This window comes from Sebastes fasciatus, chromosome 13 (genome assembly GCF_043250625.1).
Source record: "Sebastes fasciatus isolate fSebFas1 chromosome 13, fSebFas1.pri, whole genome shotgun sequence".
In the NCBI taxonomy this organism is placed as follows: Eukaryota; Metazoa; Chordata; class Actinopteri; order Perciformes; family Sebastidae; genus Sebastes; species Sebastes fasciatus.
The window spans coordinates 4,283,828-4,300,251 of NC_133807.1; the positions used below are offsets into that span (position 1 = coordinate 4,283,828).

Below are 16,424 nucleotides of genomic sequence, written 5' to 3' on the forward strand. Positions count from 1 at the left end.
AGGAGGTCGTGTTGCTCGGGCTCTATCTAGCTGGTGTGGAGAGGAGGTTGTGTTGCTCTGTCTCTATCTATTTGGCTTGGAGAGGTGGTCGTGTTGCTCTGGCTCTATCTATCTATCTATCTGGCGTGGAGAGGAGGTTGTGTTGCTCTGGCTCTGTCTATTTGGCTTGGAGAGGAGGTCGTGTTGCTCTGGCTCTATCTATCTATTTGGCGTGGAGAGGAGGTTGTGTTGCTCGGGCTCTATCTGTTTGGCGAGACTGGTAAGATGCTTGACATCCTCCTGGATCCACCTTCTCACATATGTTCTCATTACATGTATTATTTTTTGTCATATGGATTGTCTATGTTGTATTTTCATGATATTGTTACTCTGTACACACGACATCTATTGCACATCTGTCCATCCTGGAAGGGGGATGCCTCCTCTGTTGCTCTTCCTGAGGTTTCTAACATTATTTTCCCTGTTAAAAGGTTTTTTTTTGGTTAAGTTTTTTCTTATCCAATAAGAGGGTCGTATTGTAAAGGACAGAAGGTGTCGTATCCTGTACAGATTGTAAAGCCCCCCCGAGGCAAATTTGTGATTTGTGATTATGGGCTATACAAATAAAATTGACCTCACTTGACTTGAAGAAGCACAAGCACAGTATGTGAGACTTGGTTCACACAATTTTTCATGAAATCAGATGTCTTCTTTCCTCCTTATTAGTTTAATAACTGTAATTTGTTTGGTCGTAGGTAAATATGTGTATCGTAACCCAGCAGCGGCAGCCACGATGCAACCTCCGTCTTCGGCCTTCCGTCTGGCAGCAGCCTGTGCTGTCGCGGCTCATGCCGAAGTTGTGGCCCATCTCATGGTTTCGTGGTGGCAGCTGCACCCACAGCTGACTCTGAGTGGTCCCATTCAGAAAGAGAGTCAAAGATTACTTAAAGATTACCTGCAGAAAAAGTCCATTTTAAAATATATGATGTGGGGCTGCGATAACGCATCCACACAAATTAGTTTTAACGCCACTAATGACCCAATAATAATCATTTTTAAAACATTAATATATATATGTTTATATATTCATAGAAAGGTGCTGAATAAAAGCATGACTGATATGGTCTCTTTCCAGTTATCATGAATGAATACAAGAGCAATTGTAGCAGCACACACAGAGGAGTCAAAGTTCAGCGGCAGCCAGCTCTATCTCCTAACCTAGTAACAGTCCAAACACACACATTATATAAAGGTCCAGGTGGCTCCAAGTCATCACCACGATGCCCACTGTCCTCTATGTTTGTTCTGGCCTTCATAACACGAGCAGGGCGGAGCAGAACCCCCCCACCCCCACCCTCACCCCCACCCTCCCCAGAAGTCCTGATTAGGAAGGGGCTGATGAAGCATCCAGCAGGTTAATGATTACAGCAGGCCTGCTGACCACAGCCCTGTGCCGCGTCTCCAAGGGGGACAGACAGCGAGCCACCTCAGTGTGTCGGTGCCCGCGTGAACAGCGATGTCGGGGCAGTGCGTGTGCGTGTCGGACTTTGAGGTGGAAGCCAAGAAAGTTCTTCCTAAAGCTGTGTACGACTACTACCGCTCAGGAGCTGATGAGCAAAGCACACTGGCTGACAATGTCGCTGCCTTTAACAGGTACAACACACACACACACACACACACACATTGAGAAGCTCTGTTGCATGAAGTTCCAACAAAGCTACAAACAGCATTGTGCCTCAGACTCTAAAGAAACAGCAGACACAGAGCAGGACTGTAACTTCTTTATCGTGGGTCATCTGCAGCTTTGAGCACCCTGATACCGGAGCATGACAAAGAAAACAGACAGTTGTGGAATTCATCCAGAATATCGTGCAACACCTGTATTTCCAAACAGGTCTTCTATTTTCTTGTCATTCAGCTTTTACATGCGTGAAAACGCAGGTCTGTCTGTGATCATGTTGCTGTATTCGGCTTTGTTACCTCCGCCAAAGCCGAAGGCCTAGGAAGGAGGTTATGTTTTCACCGGCGTTGATTTGTTGGTTTGTTTGTTTGTCCGTTTGCAGGATTACTCCAAAAGTCCGCGATGGATTTGAATGAAATTCTTTGGAGGGGTTGGGTGTGGCACAATGAACAATCCGTTAGATTTTGGTGGCGATCCGGATAATAATCCAGCTTCGGGATTTTTTTTTAATAACTCCGGCCAGCCTGTTTATTAATACCACAGGCTTTAGGACATGTGCAGTGTAACTGATAACACGTCACCCTGCATCTTTTCTTCTGCCTACAGAGGGACAGAGAGAGAGCGGGGGGTGGAGGGAGGGGGGGGCAACTGTAGATTCAGCGTTTTTTCACATTAAACTTGGTGAAATTACAGTTGAGTTGGACCAAAGCACAGTTGGTGATTGCTGGAAAGAGTAAAACGACGGGTTAGGTGAGTTTATTTTGTTTTTTCTGTCCAGTTTGAATGAAGTGTTTTACGATGCTCCACTATGTACAGCTGATCTCAACATAAACAAAATTACACGTGGATGATGGCGCAAGCTGAACGGAGAGGGGGGGGGCAATCGTACTCGGGCAGCTTGGCGGAGGTCTGCGCTCTCCGAGTGCCATTCTAGTTTCTAAATGTGACTAGTCAGTCACCGTTCTCTTTTGACTAATGTGGCAGCAGTCCCACTCATGCATGTACTTCTCTGTACTTATTCTTGTGTTCATACAATATGTGCATAACTTTATGCAGTTGCCTAGATTTCAATACAAAATACATAAAATAATATATTTAATAAGGTATTCTAAGAGAGTTTTTTTTTGTTTTAAAACAATGTTGGCATGTATTTTCTCCTACAGCTCTCATGCTACCAAGGCACATCATATTGGAAGAGGGCCTGCTTTGGCGGGAGTTTGGTCCATTTTGCCATAGCAGCCTTAAATAACATCCATCCATCCATTATCTGTAACCGCTTATCCTACTCAGGCTCGTGGGGGTGCTGGAGCCGATCTCAGCTGACATTGGGCGAAGGCGGCGTACAATCTGGACAGGTCTCCAGACTATCACAGGGCTGACACACAGAGACAGACAACCATTCACGCTCACATTCACATGTACGGGCAATTTAGAGTCAACAATTAACCTGCATGTCTTTGGGAGGAAACCGTAGAACCCGGAGAAAACCCACACTAACACAGGGAGAACATGCAAACTCCACACAGAAGGACCCCCAAGCCGGATTCGATCCGGGAACCTTCTGATCCGCTGTGAGGCGACAGTGCTGACCACTGCACCACCGTGCAGACCCTCTTAAATAACATTCTTCACTCAATACTATGTATAAATGTATATGGATATGTTAGTATATGTGGAAATAACCAGGTATGAAGGGGCATGACCACGATACCCACAATCCTTTGGGTTTGTTGTGGCCTTCATAACGCGTCTTTATCTTGTGTAAACTGAGCAGAGCGGAGCAGGAACCCCCCTCAGAGGTCATGAAGAAGAGCCTCCAGCAGGTTAATGATTACAGCGGCTCTGCTCAGTATTGTACACTCATCAACTAGTCCCACTGTATCTAAAAACAAACTCTATTTAAACTGTATTTAGTGTGAGGACACAGTGAGATGAAATGTTTGATTAAACCTTGATTAACAGTTACAGTAACCTGGTGTCACCTCTTGCCAAACAACAGTGTGTGTGTGTGTGTGTGTGTGTGTGTGTGCGTGCGTGCGTGCGTGCGTGCGACACCCAGTTGGTAATACTGCAAATGCAAAGGCTTACATCAGTGGGCCATAGGCTCAGTCACCATTGTGCAATAGATAGGGTTAAATAAATATCTGTTAAGTCACTAAGAGGCCAATATAGACCCAGTTTTGTCTTTTTTAGGGTGGTACAGGGGGTCTTTAGGGGGAGATAGCAGGTCAACAGTAGATGTCACATAGAAGTGGTGTACATCATCTGAAAGCTGGGAACCTGAAGATTAATTTGATATGCATATCAGCACTGTGAGATGTCAAGTTGTTCTAGTCATCAATCAGAAATAAATAATAACTCATGAATTAGAATTAATTGTGAAAGTGTATAAGGGTTTAGAACATTATCATAGAGGTATATGATGGTCATCCCCATGCTCTGCCATTTTTGGGTTGATACCATTTGTTACACAGATTTGGTGCTAAATTTAACCATTTAACCACCACTGGAGAATTGATAAAAATGATTTAAAATATCCCTCCAAAAATAAGACACAAAGACATTTGGAGATTTCTGCAAGAATTGCATTTTTTGGTGATTGGATGGCGAGCACTTCTGTTGTGGAAACTGCTCAGAAACCTTCTTATTGTCAATCTACCTAGGAAAGCCATCCATCCTCTGAATGCTCCTCTGAAGGTCTATAGTTTGAGACTGTAAAGTTTCATGAGGCTGTGATTATCCTAGAGGTCACCACAAGTCATTTTATGCATTGAGGTCACGTTTCAAAATATGGACTACAATGAAATGGCTACTATGGGGACTAACATCATCACACATGAATACAGTTGGGCTCATTGGATCCACAAGAGTCTCAGCTTTACAGTGATACCCAATTTATGTAATTCCAAGACAGTTTAGGGACCCCAGTATGCAGAAATATTCAAATACACCATTTTAGAATAGGAGAAAATAACACATTGCATGCAAAAAACTGCATGTGATTATCATAAAGTGGGCATGTGTGTAAAGGGGAGACTCGTGGGTACCCATAGAACCCATTTACATTCACATTCCAGACATGCTTGGTACCAATGGATTCTTTAGGTTTTTCTAGTTTCATATGACACCAGTTTCTTCACTTCACAGTCTTTAAGACTGAGCCCGCTACAGCAGTGGCGTAGTGGTCAGTGATAAGGTGGGTATACTACTAGGTAGATGGGTAGTAGGTTGCTGGGGAGGAAGTGGGTATACTATCCCATACTATCCAATGGCTTTTTGGCTGATAGGTGGGTGTACCCCGTATACCTGCATTTACCCTCCATTACACCACTGCGCTACAGCTTCTTAAAGACTATTGTCCGTTGGGTCTCAGAGGGTACCGAAAATCAGTATAACAGAATGGAACTTGAGAGTAAAGTATAACATAGAGTGGAACTTGAGAATATAGTATAACAGAATGGAACTTGAGAGTATAGTATAACAGAATGGAACTTCTGTGTATAGTATAACATACTATGGAACTTGAGAGTGTGGTATAACATAGAATGGAACTTGAGAGTATGGTATAACATAGAATGGAACTCGAGACTGTGGTATAACATAGAAAGGAACTTGAGAGTGTGGTATAACATAGAATGGAACTTGAGAGTGTGGTATAACATAGAAAGGAACTTGAGAAGGCACCTTGAGAAGTAGTTTTAATTTACATTTACACTTTGATATGAACTTACAGTTTTTTTTGGGGGGCATTTTTAAGCATTTTTATTGATAGGACAGTGGATAGAATCTTGGAAAGGGGGGAGAGAGAGAGAGATGACATGCGGATTCGAACCCTGGTCCACCGCGGCTAGGACTGAGCCTTTGCCAGATATGGGCGCCCGCTCTACCAACCGAGCTAACCATGCGCCCACTTACAGTTTTTTGGTAACTCACATTTCTCTATACTAAATTCCCTTTGTTTAATGTTTGCAGACAGTTCTCTTTACAAAGATGCAGCTCAGTACAACCGTTAATCTCACATCCAGAACGAACTAATGCAACCAACACACTTGACACACATCTCAGCTCTTGTTCCAGAAGTCTGACAAAATTTGGCTGCCAACATAGTAACACTTTGTTACTCATTAGTACACAATGACCTGAAACAGCACTAACATATAGCATTACAACATATCATTATATTCCGCTACAACACAAAGAACGGTACTTCTTTATCGCATGGATGGTGCTACCTTACAGTATATGGCTTTTTTGTACAAAAACAAAAGTCATTCCTGTAATGCAATACAAAACTATACATATTCACTATAGATACTAGTATAGGATAGCTACAGACATAGAAATACAACAGTGCAAGTTGTCATCCACATCACACCTCATATCCTCTCTTGTAATAGTTCTCTTTTTGATGCCTGGTCCATCCCTGGCAATCTTCTGCAGACACGTCCAGATGGTGGTCATAAACCTTCCACCTCCGTGAGGAACATCGTCCCACTACAATTACAAAACCATTCTGCCTCACTTCTGCCTTTCCTCACCTGGCACAAGTCTTTTAAGAGGTCATTAAAAAAATGTTTTAATATGTGCTCAATGTCTTATGTCCCATTTAGGAGTTTATGTATTTTAATTTTTTTATTTCTTTTTAGATATTTAAGGTTTTGAGCATATTTGTAACCGTTTTTAAAATAGTATGTAAAATGGAGTGTAAACACACAGAGTGTGAAAACAGTCCATGAATTTTGAAACATGGTCATTGAATGCATTTAGTGTCAAAGCAATGAAATGTGATCCAGAGTTTAGTCCACATTGATTTCTGTTGTGCTGACTGAAGGGGTTTGTAAAAGACAAATGTGTGTTAACTATTGTAAATAGCTGTACATGACCTTCACTCTCTGTGTGTGTGTGTGTGTGTGTGTGTGTGTGTGTGTGTGTGTGTGTTTGTGTGTATGGGCAGGTGGCATCTTGTCCCTCGGGTGTTGAGAGATGTGTCCAGAGTGGATCTCTCCGTCTCTGTGCTGGGCCAGAAGCTTAGCATGCCTGTCTGTGTTGCAGCCACAGCAATGCAGAGGATGGCTCATCCTGACGGAGAGACAGCTACAGCAAGAGGTAGACACACACACACACACACACTCGGAATACAGAATGGAACTTGAGAGTATAGTATAACATAGAATGGAATTTAACAGTATAGTACAACATCGAATGGAACTTGAGAGTACAGTATAACATAAAATGGAACTTGAGAGTTAGAATAATATAGAATGGAACTTGAGAGTATAGTATAACAGAATGGAACTTGAGAGTAAAGTATAACATAAAATGGAACTTGAGTATAGTATACTATAGAATGGAACTTGAGAGTACAGTATAACATAGTATGGAACTTGAGAGTATAGTATAACATGGAATGAAACTGGAGAGTATAACAGAATGAAATTTCAGAGTATAGTATGACATAGAATGGAACTTGAGAGTATAGTCTGGCATAGAATGGAACTTGAGAGTATAGTATAACATAGAAAGGAACTTGAGAGTTAGAATAATATAGAATGGAACCTGAGAGTATAGTATAACAGAATGGAAATTGAAAGTAGAGTATAACATAGAAAGGAACTTGAGAGTTTAGTATAACATAGAAAGGAACTTGAGAGTATAGAATAACATAGAATGGAACTTGAGAGTTAGAATAATATAGAATGGAACTTGAGAGTATAGTATAACATAAAAACTCTTGTAATACACCTGAGAAATAATTGTTTTGATGCCTGAACCATCTCTGGCAATCTTTGATATGTCCAGACATCCAGCATTCACTTAGTCCGAGAGGGACATCTGATCATGTGGCTGGTGGTCAGAAGCTTTCCATCTCCATGAGGAGAAGAATTCCTCTGTGGGGTTGAGGAATGTAGAATAATGGGGAATGAAAAGAGGCTCCATCCTGGAATGGGCTGTAAACTAGTCTGTGACTGGAAGAGAATACAGAAGATAACTTGAATGTCGCCTTCCTACAATCCATACTTATCCTTGTTTGATGTCAGCAACATTGTGCTTCTCTTCATATCATGAACATGATAGAGAGAGCATTTTGGCGAATTTTTCTTGGGCGCTACCCACATAATCAGCTGTGCTGCTCATCCCACAAATGCATGATCCTTACAAGTTGGACATCATTGTGAAGGTAAATAAACAGGCTTTCCAACGATGTAAAGTACAATGACCATTAGCATTGTAACAACAGAGAAATAATCCACCAAACATAAGTTTCCGAACTTTTTTTTCCCAGTTTATATATCTTATACCGAATATATACAATGGTCTTTTTAAAGGCCCATGCGGTCATTTTTGGATCACATCAATTACAGGAATATTTGCATACCGAAGTGAAGGGTTTGACTTGACGATGACAAAAAGAAAAGAAAAAAGATAATTCCTTTTCTAAGGTAAAGAATCAGATTTGGATGTATAGGTCTGAGGCTCATCACTGGAGTTATCTAGATCAATGGAGGAGTCCATGTTCAAGATTTGATAAGGTTCTGGCTAGAATCTGATCATAACTTATCTTTAGCCCTCTTTTAAACCATTGACACCAGTAATGTTATGTGTCTACCCAGCATGCCAAGCAATGGGGACAGGGATGATGCTGAGCTCCTGGGCAACCGCCACTATAGAGGAAGTGATGTCAGCGATGACAGCCTCACTAGGCGGCGTCATGTGGCTGCAGCTTTACATCTATAAAGACCGAGAGCTCACGCTATCGTTGGTCCGCCGGGCAGAAGAGGCGGGATACAAGGCAATCTTTGTTACCGTGGATACGCCATACCTGGGAAGGAGATTGGATGACATGCGCAACCGCTTTAAACTGCCCCAACACCTGAGGTAGGAACCAAACAGCAACAGCAGAGGAACATGTAATCACTTCCCACATTTACAGTGTGTATCCCACTCTAACTCTTCACTCTCTCTCTCTCTCTCCTCTCTCTCTCTCTCTCTCTCTCTCTCTCTTGGTGTGTGTGTGTGTGTGTGTGTGTGTGTGTGTGTGTGTGTGTGTGTGTGTCCAGCATGTCTAACTTCTCATCAGCCTCCCTAGCTTTCTCTGAGGGGAACTATGGCAATGATAGTGGTTTGGCTGTTTATGTTGCAAAAGCAATAGACCCCACTCTCTGTTGGGACGATATCACGTGGCTAAAAAAACACACACACCTACCTGTGATTGTGAAAGGAGTACTTAATGGTACACACACACACACACACACATACCTTTTGCTTATATATATATATATGTATATGTTTGTTTGACTGGATCAAGATGAACTGGATCAAGATGAACGTTCAGCAGTGATTGTTTGTGTGTGTGGTCAGGTGAGGATGCTGCCCAGGCTGTGAACTATGGTGTTGATGGCATCCTGGTGTCCAATCACGGAGCTCGACAACTGGATGGGGTTCCTGCCACGGTCTGTGTGTGTGTGTGTGGGGGGGGGTTGTTCTTGTATGAAATACCAGGTACTAGACAGTGTCATCCTTCTCTGATATGTCTGATGTCTGAGGCAAGAGCTCTATGGCACAGAGGAATATGATATATAAGACCCTACTTGTTAGTGGTTTCGTTTTTTTCATGGGGTTTGTTGACTATAAGATCAACATAGAATATCACCAGACACCCTTTATATGTACTTGATGTGACGGTATAAATATGAAGTAAAGTAAGTGTGTGTGTGTGTTTGTGTGTGTAGCTCGATGTGTTGGAGGAGGTGGTGAGGGCAGTGCAGGGTCGCTGTGATGTCTACATGGACGGAGGAGTGCGGCGAGGGACGGACGTCCTAAAGGCCTTAGCTCTGGGAGCAAAGGCTGTCTTCGTTGGCCGACCAGTGCTGTGGGGCCTCGCCTGTCAGGTGAAGCACCACTCTCATCTGTCTCATAGGGATTTTAATCAGGAGGGGGGGCTGAGAGTCCCAACACCAATCATTCTGATGCCATATCTGTAGAGCAATGTTACAATCTGTTGGCTACCACCACAGACTGTATATAAGAAGTGAACGTAGTCACCATGACGTCACCCACTGGTTTGTGGACTGCCATTTTGACGCCACGAAGTTTGGCAGAAGTGACACGAGAAGGTGGAGCTAAGTACAACCGAACGCTGACTAAGACATTTTTAGGAGACCAAAATGAAAGGGTTAAAATGGTAAGAAAACACGGACAACGCCGTGGTAGCGACCTGCCAATCACAAGGTAGCCACGCCCTAAAGTATAGAGTGGTGCAGGACTAAAACCCGAAAATGGGTTAGCATTTTAGCACTTCTGGTTCCCTCGTCTGGAAGTCAATGAGTTCTGTTTTTATTTTTGTTTTTAGTTACATGCCTGAAATAAGGTCTGTGGTTAACACAAGCTGAAGAGATTTTAACGTTTTGTTCTACGACATAAAATACATCAGTAGATATCCCACTCGTGAATTTTGAAGCTTTTACGTGTCTTAAAAAAGGCGGTTGCTAACAAGTGGCTAAATGAGGTTACTGAACGTCATTACGCCGACTCGTTGTGTATATTCGCGCTCATGCTACCGTGTTGTAGTTCGTTTATAGTCTAACGTTAGCTTTTTAACACTAGTGGTGTTCATTTGTAAAGATAATTTTATGGAACAAAACGTGTAAGTACCATAAACGTTTGTTTTCTGCAATAATCTAAAACCCAATGGAACAATCCCATTGGCTTTTTGTCGAGGGAACCAGGGCGATGCTAACTTCCTGGTTGGCCTACAAAAATAAGTCATCCCTGGACCAATCTATCCCCTGCTTTATGGTCTGTTTGACTCTAAATGGGACCATCATTTACTAAATGAACATCATGCTGTGTTAAAGAAGACTTGAAACTAGCGATTGAGACCATAAACTCATGTTTACAATGTTTACTGTGAAGGCTGGCCCGTGTTGTCTGATCCAATAGAAGAGCTACTGGAGCTCAAACTGCTGAAAAAGTTCATGCTGGTTCTGATAGAAAGGTGTCAGAACACACAGTGCATCACTGTTTGTTGTGTATGGGGCTGCGTAGCCGCAGACCGGTCAGGGTGCACGATGCTGTACTAATGTTATGGCTGACTGGTGTATGTGTGTTTTTGGACTCATTAACATGTAAACAAACAACAAATATGGTTATTATTAAAAACCTCAGATTATTAGATGCAATTTACAAAACTACACTCTATAATGTGACACACAACTTGTTATGTGTGTGTGTGTGTGTGTCTGTGTGTTTGTGTGTCCAGGGGGAACAGGGAGTCACAGAGATCCTGGAACTTCTGAAAGAGGAGCTGCGGCTGGCTATGGCCCTGTCAGGTAACACACACACACAAACACACACAAACACACACTCACACACAAACACACACAAACACACACACACACACACACACACACACACACACACACACACACACACACACACACACACACACACATATACACACACACACACACACACACACACACACACACACACACACACAAACACACACTCACACACAAACACACACACACACAGGGAATCTATTTCCCACCTATCAACTATTTTTCTCCATTCTGCGCGCGTGTGTGTGTGTGTGTGCAGGTTGTCGTTCTGTATCTGAGGTGAGCAGGTCGCTGGTCAGGAGAGTGGAGTTCACCTCCAGGATGTGAGAGAAGAATCTGCTGCTGGAATCACACGACAATACATTCTTGATTGATCGCTGGACATTCGTCAAATTCATTTACTAATTATTGTATTCAGACTTGTTTGTTAAAATGTGTTGCTGCCACTGGTTCTACTGAAAATAGCACATCATCAAATCTAATGTAAGACTGTGGTGTAATACTGCTCAATGTCTTGAAGTAAGTGATTAAAATTAATTTCAGGAGTTTTGAAAGATGTGGTCATTGAATGTATTTGGTGTCAAAGCATTGAAAATTGATCCACTGTTGTGCTGACTGTGTGAAGAGGTGAACTCAACCAATGGTAATGGTTACCATGCCATTGTTCCTGTGACAATAAAGGGTTAAAATAGGTATCAATACTAGAATGGCACTCGGAGAGCGCAGACCTCCACCCCCCTTCCCCCTCTCTGTTCAGCTTGCACCATCATCCACGTGTATTTTTGTTTATGTTGAGATCAGCTGTACGTAGCGGAGCATCGTAAAACACTTCATTCAAACTGGACAGAAGCAAAATAAAACTCACCTAAACCACCGTTGTTACTCTTTCCAACAATCACCAAGTGTGCTTTGGTCCAACTCAACTGTAATTTCACAGAGTTTAATGTGAAAAAACGCCAAATCTACAGTTGTCCCCCCCCTCCCTCCACCACCGCTTTCTCTCTGTCCCTCTCTCTGCTGGCAGAAGGAAAGAGGCTGGGTGACGCGTCATGAACGCATCATCAGTTACACTGCGCATGTGTTATACCCTGTGGTGTTAATGCACAGGCTGAGCGGAGTTATTCAAAAAAATCATGATCATGATACGGATCGATGACAAAATGTACTGGATTGTTCATTGTGCCACACCCCACCCCTCCAAAAAATGTAATTCAAATCCATTGCGGACTTTTGGAGTAATCCTGCTAACGGACAAACAACCAACAAACCAACAAACAAACGCCGGTGAAAACATAACCTCCTTCCTAGGCCTTCAGCCTTGGCGGAGGTAAATATAATGTTACTGTCCTTATAGAGTGCTGTAGGAATGAGTCCTAAAACCTGGAGATGAACATTTTAGCGCTTCCGGTTCCCTCGTCTCAAAGGTTAGATGAAAGAAATAAGGTCTGTGGTTAACACAAGCTTAACCTGGGCGATGCTAACTTCTAGGTTGGCCCTCTAAAAATATGTCACCCCTTCAGCGCTCTATTTTACCAAGTAAAGAGGGATCAGAGGGGTCAAGTCCCGCCTCTAGCTGAACTTGATCAACAGATCATGATACACCTGTGTGATCGGGTGTATGTAGTGACGGAGAGGAGACGTGCTCGTGTGATGGCGACCGAAGCAAATAAATTGGATGAGTAGTGTTATAAAGTAGACAAAGTTAAAAAGCCTTTCTCATTTCCCAGTTTGTACATCCTCGATTCCTTTCCTCGGCTACTCTCCTCGCGTCTTAGTCCCGCCGGCGGGAGATGCGAGCGGAGGAATCGAGGAAGAGATGTGAGGAGAGAAGGAGTCGAGGCAACAGGCGTTTAACAAATGAGACATCCTTTGCCTCGGAGCCAGCATTTTAATGCGACGCAAATTTAAATATGATGTGAGGCACAGCTGCATCAGCTGTCCGTTGTGTAGCCTGACGACCCGATGATAAAAAATATGGAAACGTGAAAATGATGATGACTTTATTTTCTAAATTCTTAAAACTTCTTCCAAAAGCTGTTAGTGACCGCAAGTCACTAAGTGGTGAGACTCATAATTTATCACTGGCCTGGATAAACTCAGTTTATTGAATGATGACTCTGTCGGTTGTCTGACAACCAGTCCAACCAGTAAGACACTATGAACTGATGACGAGAATCAGAATGAAACTAATTCTGCCATTAAAATGTACATGAATTAATATCCAATATTTAACTAACCACCAAAGGAACTGAAGTTTTGTACATTTTGAAACTGGCAAGCAGAAACTGGAGAAAACAAAATTAAGATACAGATCGATAAGATAAGGGTTTATGAACCCATCCTCCCAATTTTACAACTATCCACGTTCCTGAGATGCAGACTCAGACACAATAGAAAAAACCTAATTGTGAATAAACTTAAGAAAACTGATTTTTAATGCAAATTAATGTCTACTTTAATTGATATGTTATTCTGAGATAACAGGACATGTTTGTGACAAGAAGGAAAGTGAAATTAGTGGGAGACTCTTTGTCCTCCTATATATGTATGTATATAAACTGGAAAAACAAAGTTCGGAAACTTGTGTTTGGTGGATTATTTCTCTGTTGTTACAATGCTAATGGTCATTGTATTTTACATCGTTGGAAAGCCTGTTTATTTACCTTCGCAATGATGTCTAACTTGTAAGGATCATGCATTTGTGGGATGAGCAGTACAGCTGATTATGTGGGGAGCGCCCAAGAAAAATTTGCCAAAATGCTCTGCCAATGGTAAACAGTGTATTCTCCTGTTGGTGTTGACTCTTGTTTTGAGTTGTTTGGTGGATTGGATGATTGAACTCTTTATCAGTAACAAGGAACAAACAAGACATATTGGCAATTTTACACTTTATTCATTTAATACACCGTCAGGAGCCTCAGTAGCGGGTGGAAGATCCATACGCAGCCACAACAGCCTGGAACCTCCTCCTCATGCTGGTCACCAACCTGGTCACACGTTGCTGTGGGATGGCGTTCCATTCCTCAACCAGGATTCGTTGCAGGTCAGCCAACGAGGTTGTGTTGGTCACTCTAACACGTACAGCACGCCCAAGCTGATCCCACAAGTGTTGAATTGGGTTGAGGTGTGGACTCTTGGCAGGCCGTTCCATTCTCTCTACTCCCACATTGTGGAGGTAGTCTGTGATAACCCTGGCTCTGTGGGGGCGAGCGTTGTCATCTTGGAGGATGAAGTTAGGTGCCAGATTGTGGAGATATGGGATCGCCACTGGCTGCAGAATCTCATCCCGATATCTCACTGCATTGAGATGGCCTTCAATGATGACAAGCCTTGTTTTGCCAGTGAGGGAGATGCAGACCCACATCTGCCCCCACCAAAAGCTCTTACTCCATCGGGGCAACAATTCTCCACGTCGTCTCCATACGTTGACCCTGCCATCCAACTTTCACAGACAGAACCTGGACTCATCACTGAACATGACATTCCCCCACATGTTCAGGTTCCATTGTCTGTGTTGTCGACACCAGCGCAAACTGGCCTGACGGTGAAGGGCAGTCATTGCAGGCTTCCTGGTAGCCTTATGAGAATACACTGTTTACCATTGGCTGAGCATTTTGGCAAATGTTTCTTGGGCGCTACCCACATAATCAGCTGTGCTGCTCATCCCACAAATGCATGATCCTTACAAGTTGGACATCATTGCGAAGGTAAATAAACAGGCTTTCCAACGATGTAAAATACAATGACCATTAGCATTGTAACAACAGAGAAATAATCCACCAAACACAAGTTTCCAAACTTTGTTTTTCCAGTATATATATATATGTGTGTGTGTGTGTGTTGATATCTGGGAATAATAATGTTCCTTGCTCATTTGGGTGTAACAGACACTTGAGGTTTCTATGTGTCCTGCCTTAGCCAAGCCTGATATACAGCTCACAGAGGCTGTGACAGTTAACAGACAGTTTACTCTCAAAAGTACACTGTGAGTTTTTGTGAATATATATATTCAAAAACTATAATTGAATTTCTTAAATTCAATCAGTTCAATTCAGATCTAAAAATTCAAGTCAAGTAAAAAAAAAAAAATCTGGTTGCTCAAACTGGCTTGGTCAGATTCAGATTCACACCTGAAGTCCGGGATGCCAAAGCCGGAGCCTCACTGGAACTGATCCGACCTCTGGCCTATCACGTTACGATCATGTGAGCCAAGCATCTGCGGCAGGTCATGATGGGAAAGTGGTGTGGTGTGTTTTTCTTAATCACCTTACTAAAACCAAAAACAGAGAAATATGGTAAGGAATAGATTAAACCAGGTATTCTCAACCACTGGGCCGGGGCCCACTGGTGGGCCTCAGAGTACCACATAGTGGTACTGATTAACCTCTTCAAAATCCGACGGCTGCTATTCTGTTTGTCAGAGGTTGTAGCGGGCGGGTTTTAAAGCTAGAGGAAACTAAAAAACTGAAACTAAAAAACCTAAGGAATCCCTTGGTCCCAACCATGCCATGCTAGCTTTTCGGGAAGGAGGCTAAATAACACTTCAAAGTTACACTAAATTTTGGCGAGGAAAAACTGTCATGGTGATTTTCAAAGAGATCCCTTGACCTCTGACCTCTAGATATGTGAATGAAAACGGGTTCTATGGGGACCCACGAGCCTCCCCTTTACAGACATATATGTCTCGGATGCAGTGACACAAAATGGAACATTTTTTAAAATGCAAAGTGATGTTGGAGACAACCCTGCACCAGTAAAAGCTCCACAGCGTGTGGTGAGGAAATATGACTCTGAATAGTTTGGATTCATAATGGCAGGCAGTGATGGGTGAGGGTAAGCTGAATATTTATGTGGGTCATTACACCTGACGGTGGCATAACACATATTTATAGCCAAGTTTGTCATTTATTTGGGAAAGTGGTCCTCGGAATTATTTTAACAATCGGACGTGGGCCTCAAGGTACAAAAGGCTGAGAACCCCTGGTTTATATGGTAGAATTTTTGTTTTCTCACAAAGACAAAGAATTAAAATTTCAGTTGGACTGAGTTTAGATACTGTAAATGAAAAAGGAAGTAACAATTAACACACAACGTACCGAAAACACACACACACACACACACACTCACACACAATGCCACTCGGTGTGTGTGTGTGTGTGTGTGCGCTCACACCGATCAGCTTTTTAACTTGATGTGTTTATGAGTGTCATGACCCGGCTCATGAGCCATGACAAGAGACGGCAGAGACACGGATTTAAACTGAAAGGTGAACAAGTTTATTACTAAACATACAATAACCAAAAAAACATAGTGAGGTGATGAGGTGTGTGAGTCAGTGTTATCAGTTTGTCAGCAGATGGATGAGTGGTTGTGTGGTGAATGAAGGGTGTAAAACCTAATCTAGTAACATAGACGAAGCCAAC

General features: G+C 42.6%; 1 protein-coding gene and 1 long non-coding RNA gene across 3 annotated transcripts in view; one reads left to right on the forward strand and one right to left on the reverse strand.

The window, feature by feature from the left end:
- The first annotated feature begins 1,433 nt into the window (after positions 1–1,433).
- On the forward strand, positions 1,434–11,541 carry hao1 (hydroxyacid oxidase (glycolate oxidase) 1). 2 transcript variants are annotated; one of them, XM_074657322.1, is made up of 8 exons: positions 1,434–1,632; positions 6,615–6,766; positions 8,272–8,536; positions 8,719–8,891; positions 9,020–9,111; positions 9,391–9,549; positions 10,920–10,989; positions 11,261–11,541. In XM_074657322.1, the coding sequence occupies exons 1-8, from the start codon at positions 1,496–1,498 to the stop codon at positions 11,326–11,328; spliced, it is 1,116 nt and encodes a 371-aa protein (XP_074513423.1). In that variant the 5' UTR covers positions 1,434–1,495; the 3' UTR covers positions 11,329–11,541. The 2 variants fall into 2 exon arrangements, with proteins under 2 accessions (XP_074513423.1, XP_074513424.1); XM_074657323.1 differs by having other exon boundaries at positions 1,498–1,632; positions 6,713–6,766.
- A 271-nt stretch (positions 11,542–11,812) lies between these two features.
- The window catches only part of LOC141781516 (uncharacterized), a 130,825-nt gene continuing 126,213 nt past the window's right edge, over positions 11,813–16,424 (reverse strand). The window contains exon 2 of the long non-coding RNA XR_012596884.1: positions 11,813–11,963. This is a non-coding gene — a long non-coding RNA (uncharacterized LOC141781516). The remainder of the gene's footprint in view (positions 11,964–16,424) is intronic.

Coding starts and splice junctions, on each gene's coding strand:
- hao1 (XM_074657322.1), top strand. CDS start 1,496: ATGTCGGGGCAGTGCGTGTGCGTGTCGGACTTTGAGGTGGAAGCCAAG. Junction 8,892..9,019: donor TGTGAAAGGAGTACTTAATG/GTACACACACAC, acceptor GTGTGTGGTCAG/GTGAGGATGCTGCCCAGGCT. Junction 10,990..11,260: donor GCTGGCTATGGCCCTGTCAG/GTAACACACACA, acceptor GTGTGTGTGCAG/GTTGTCGTTCTGTATCTGAG.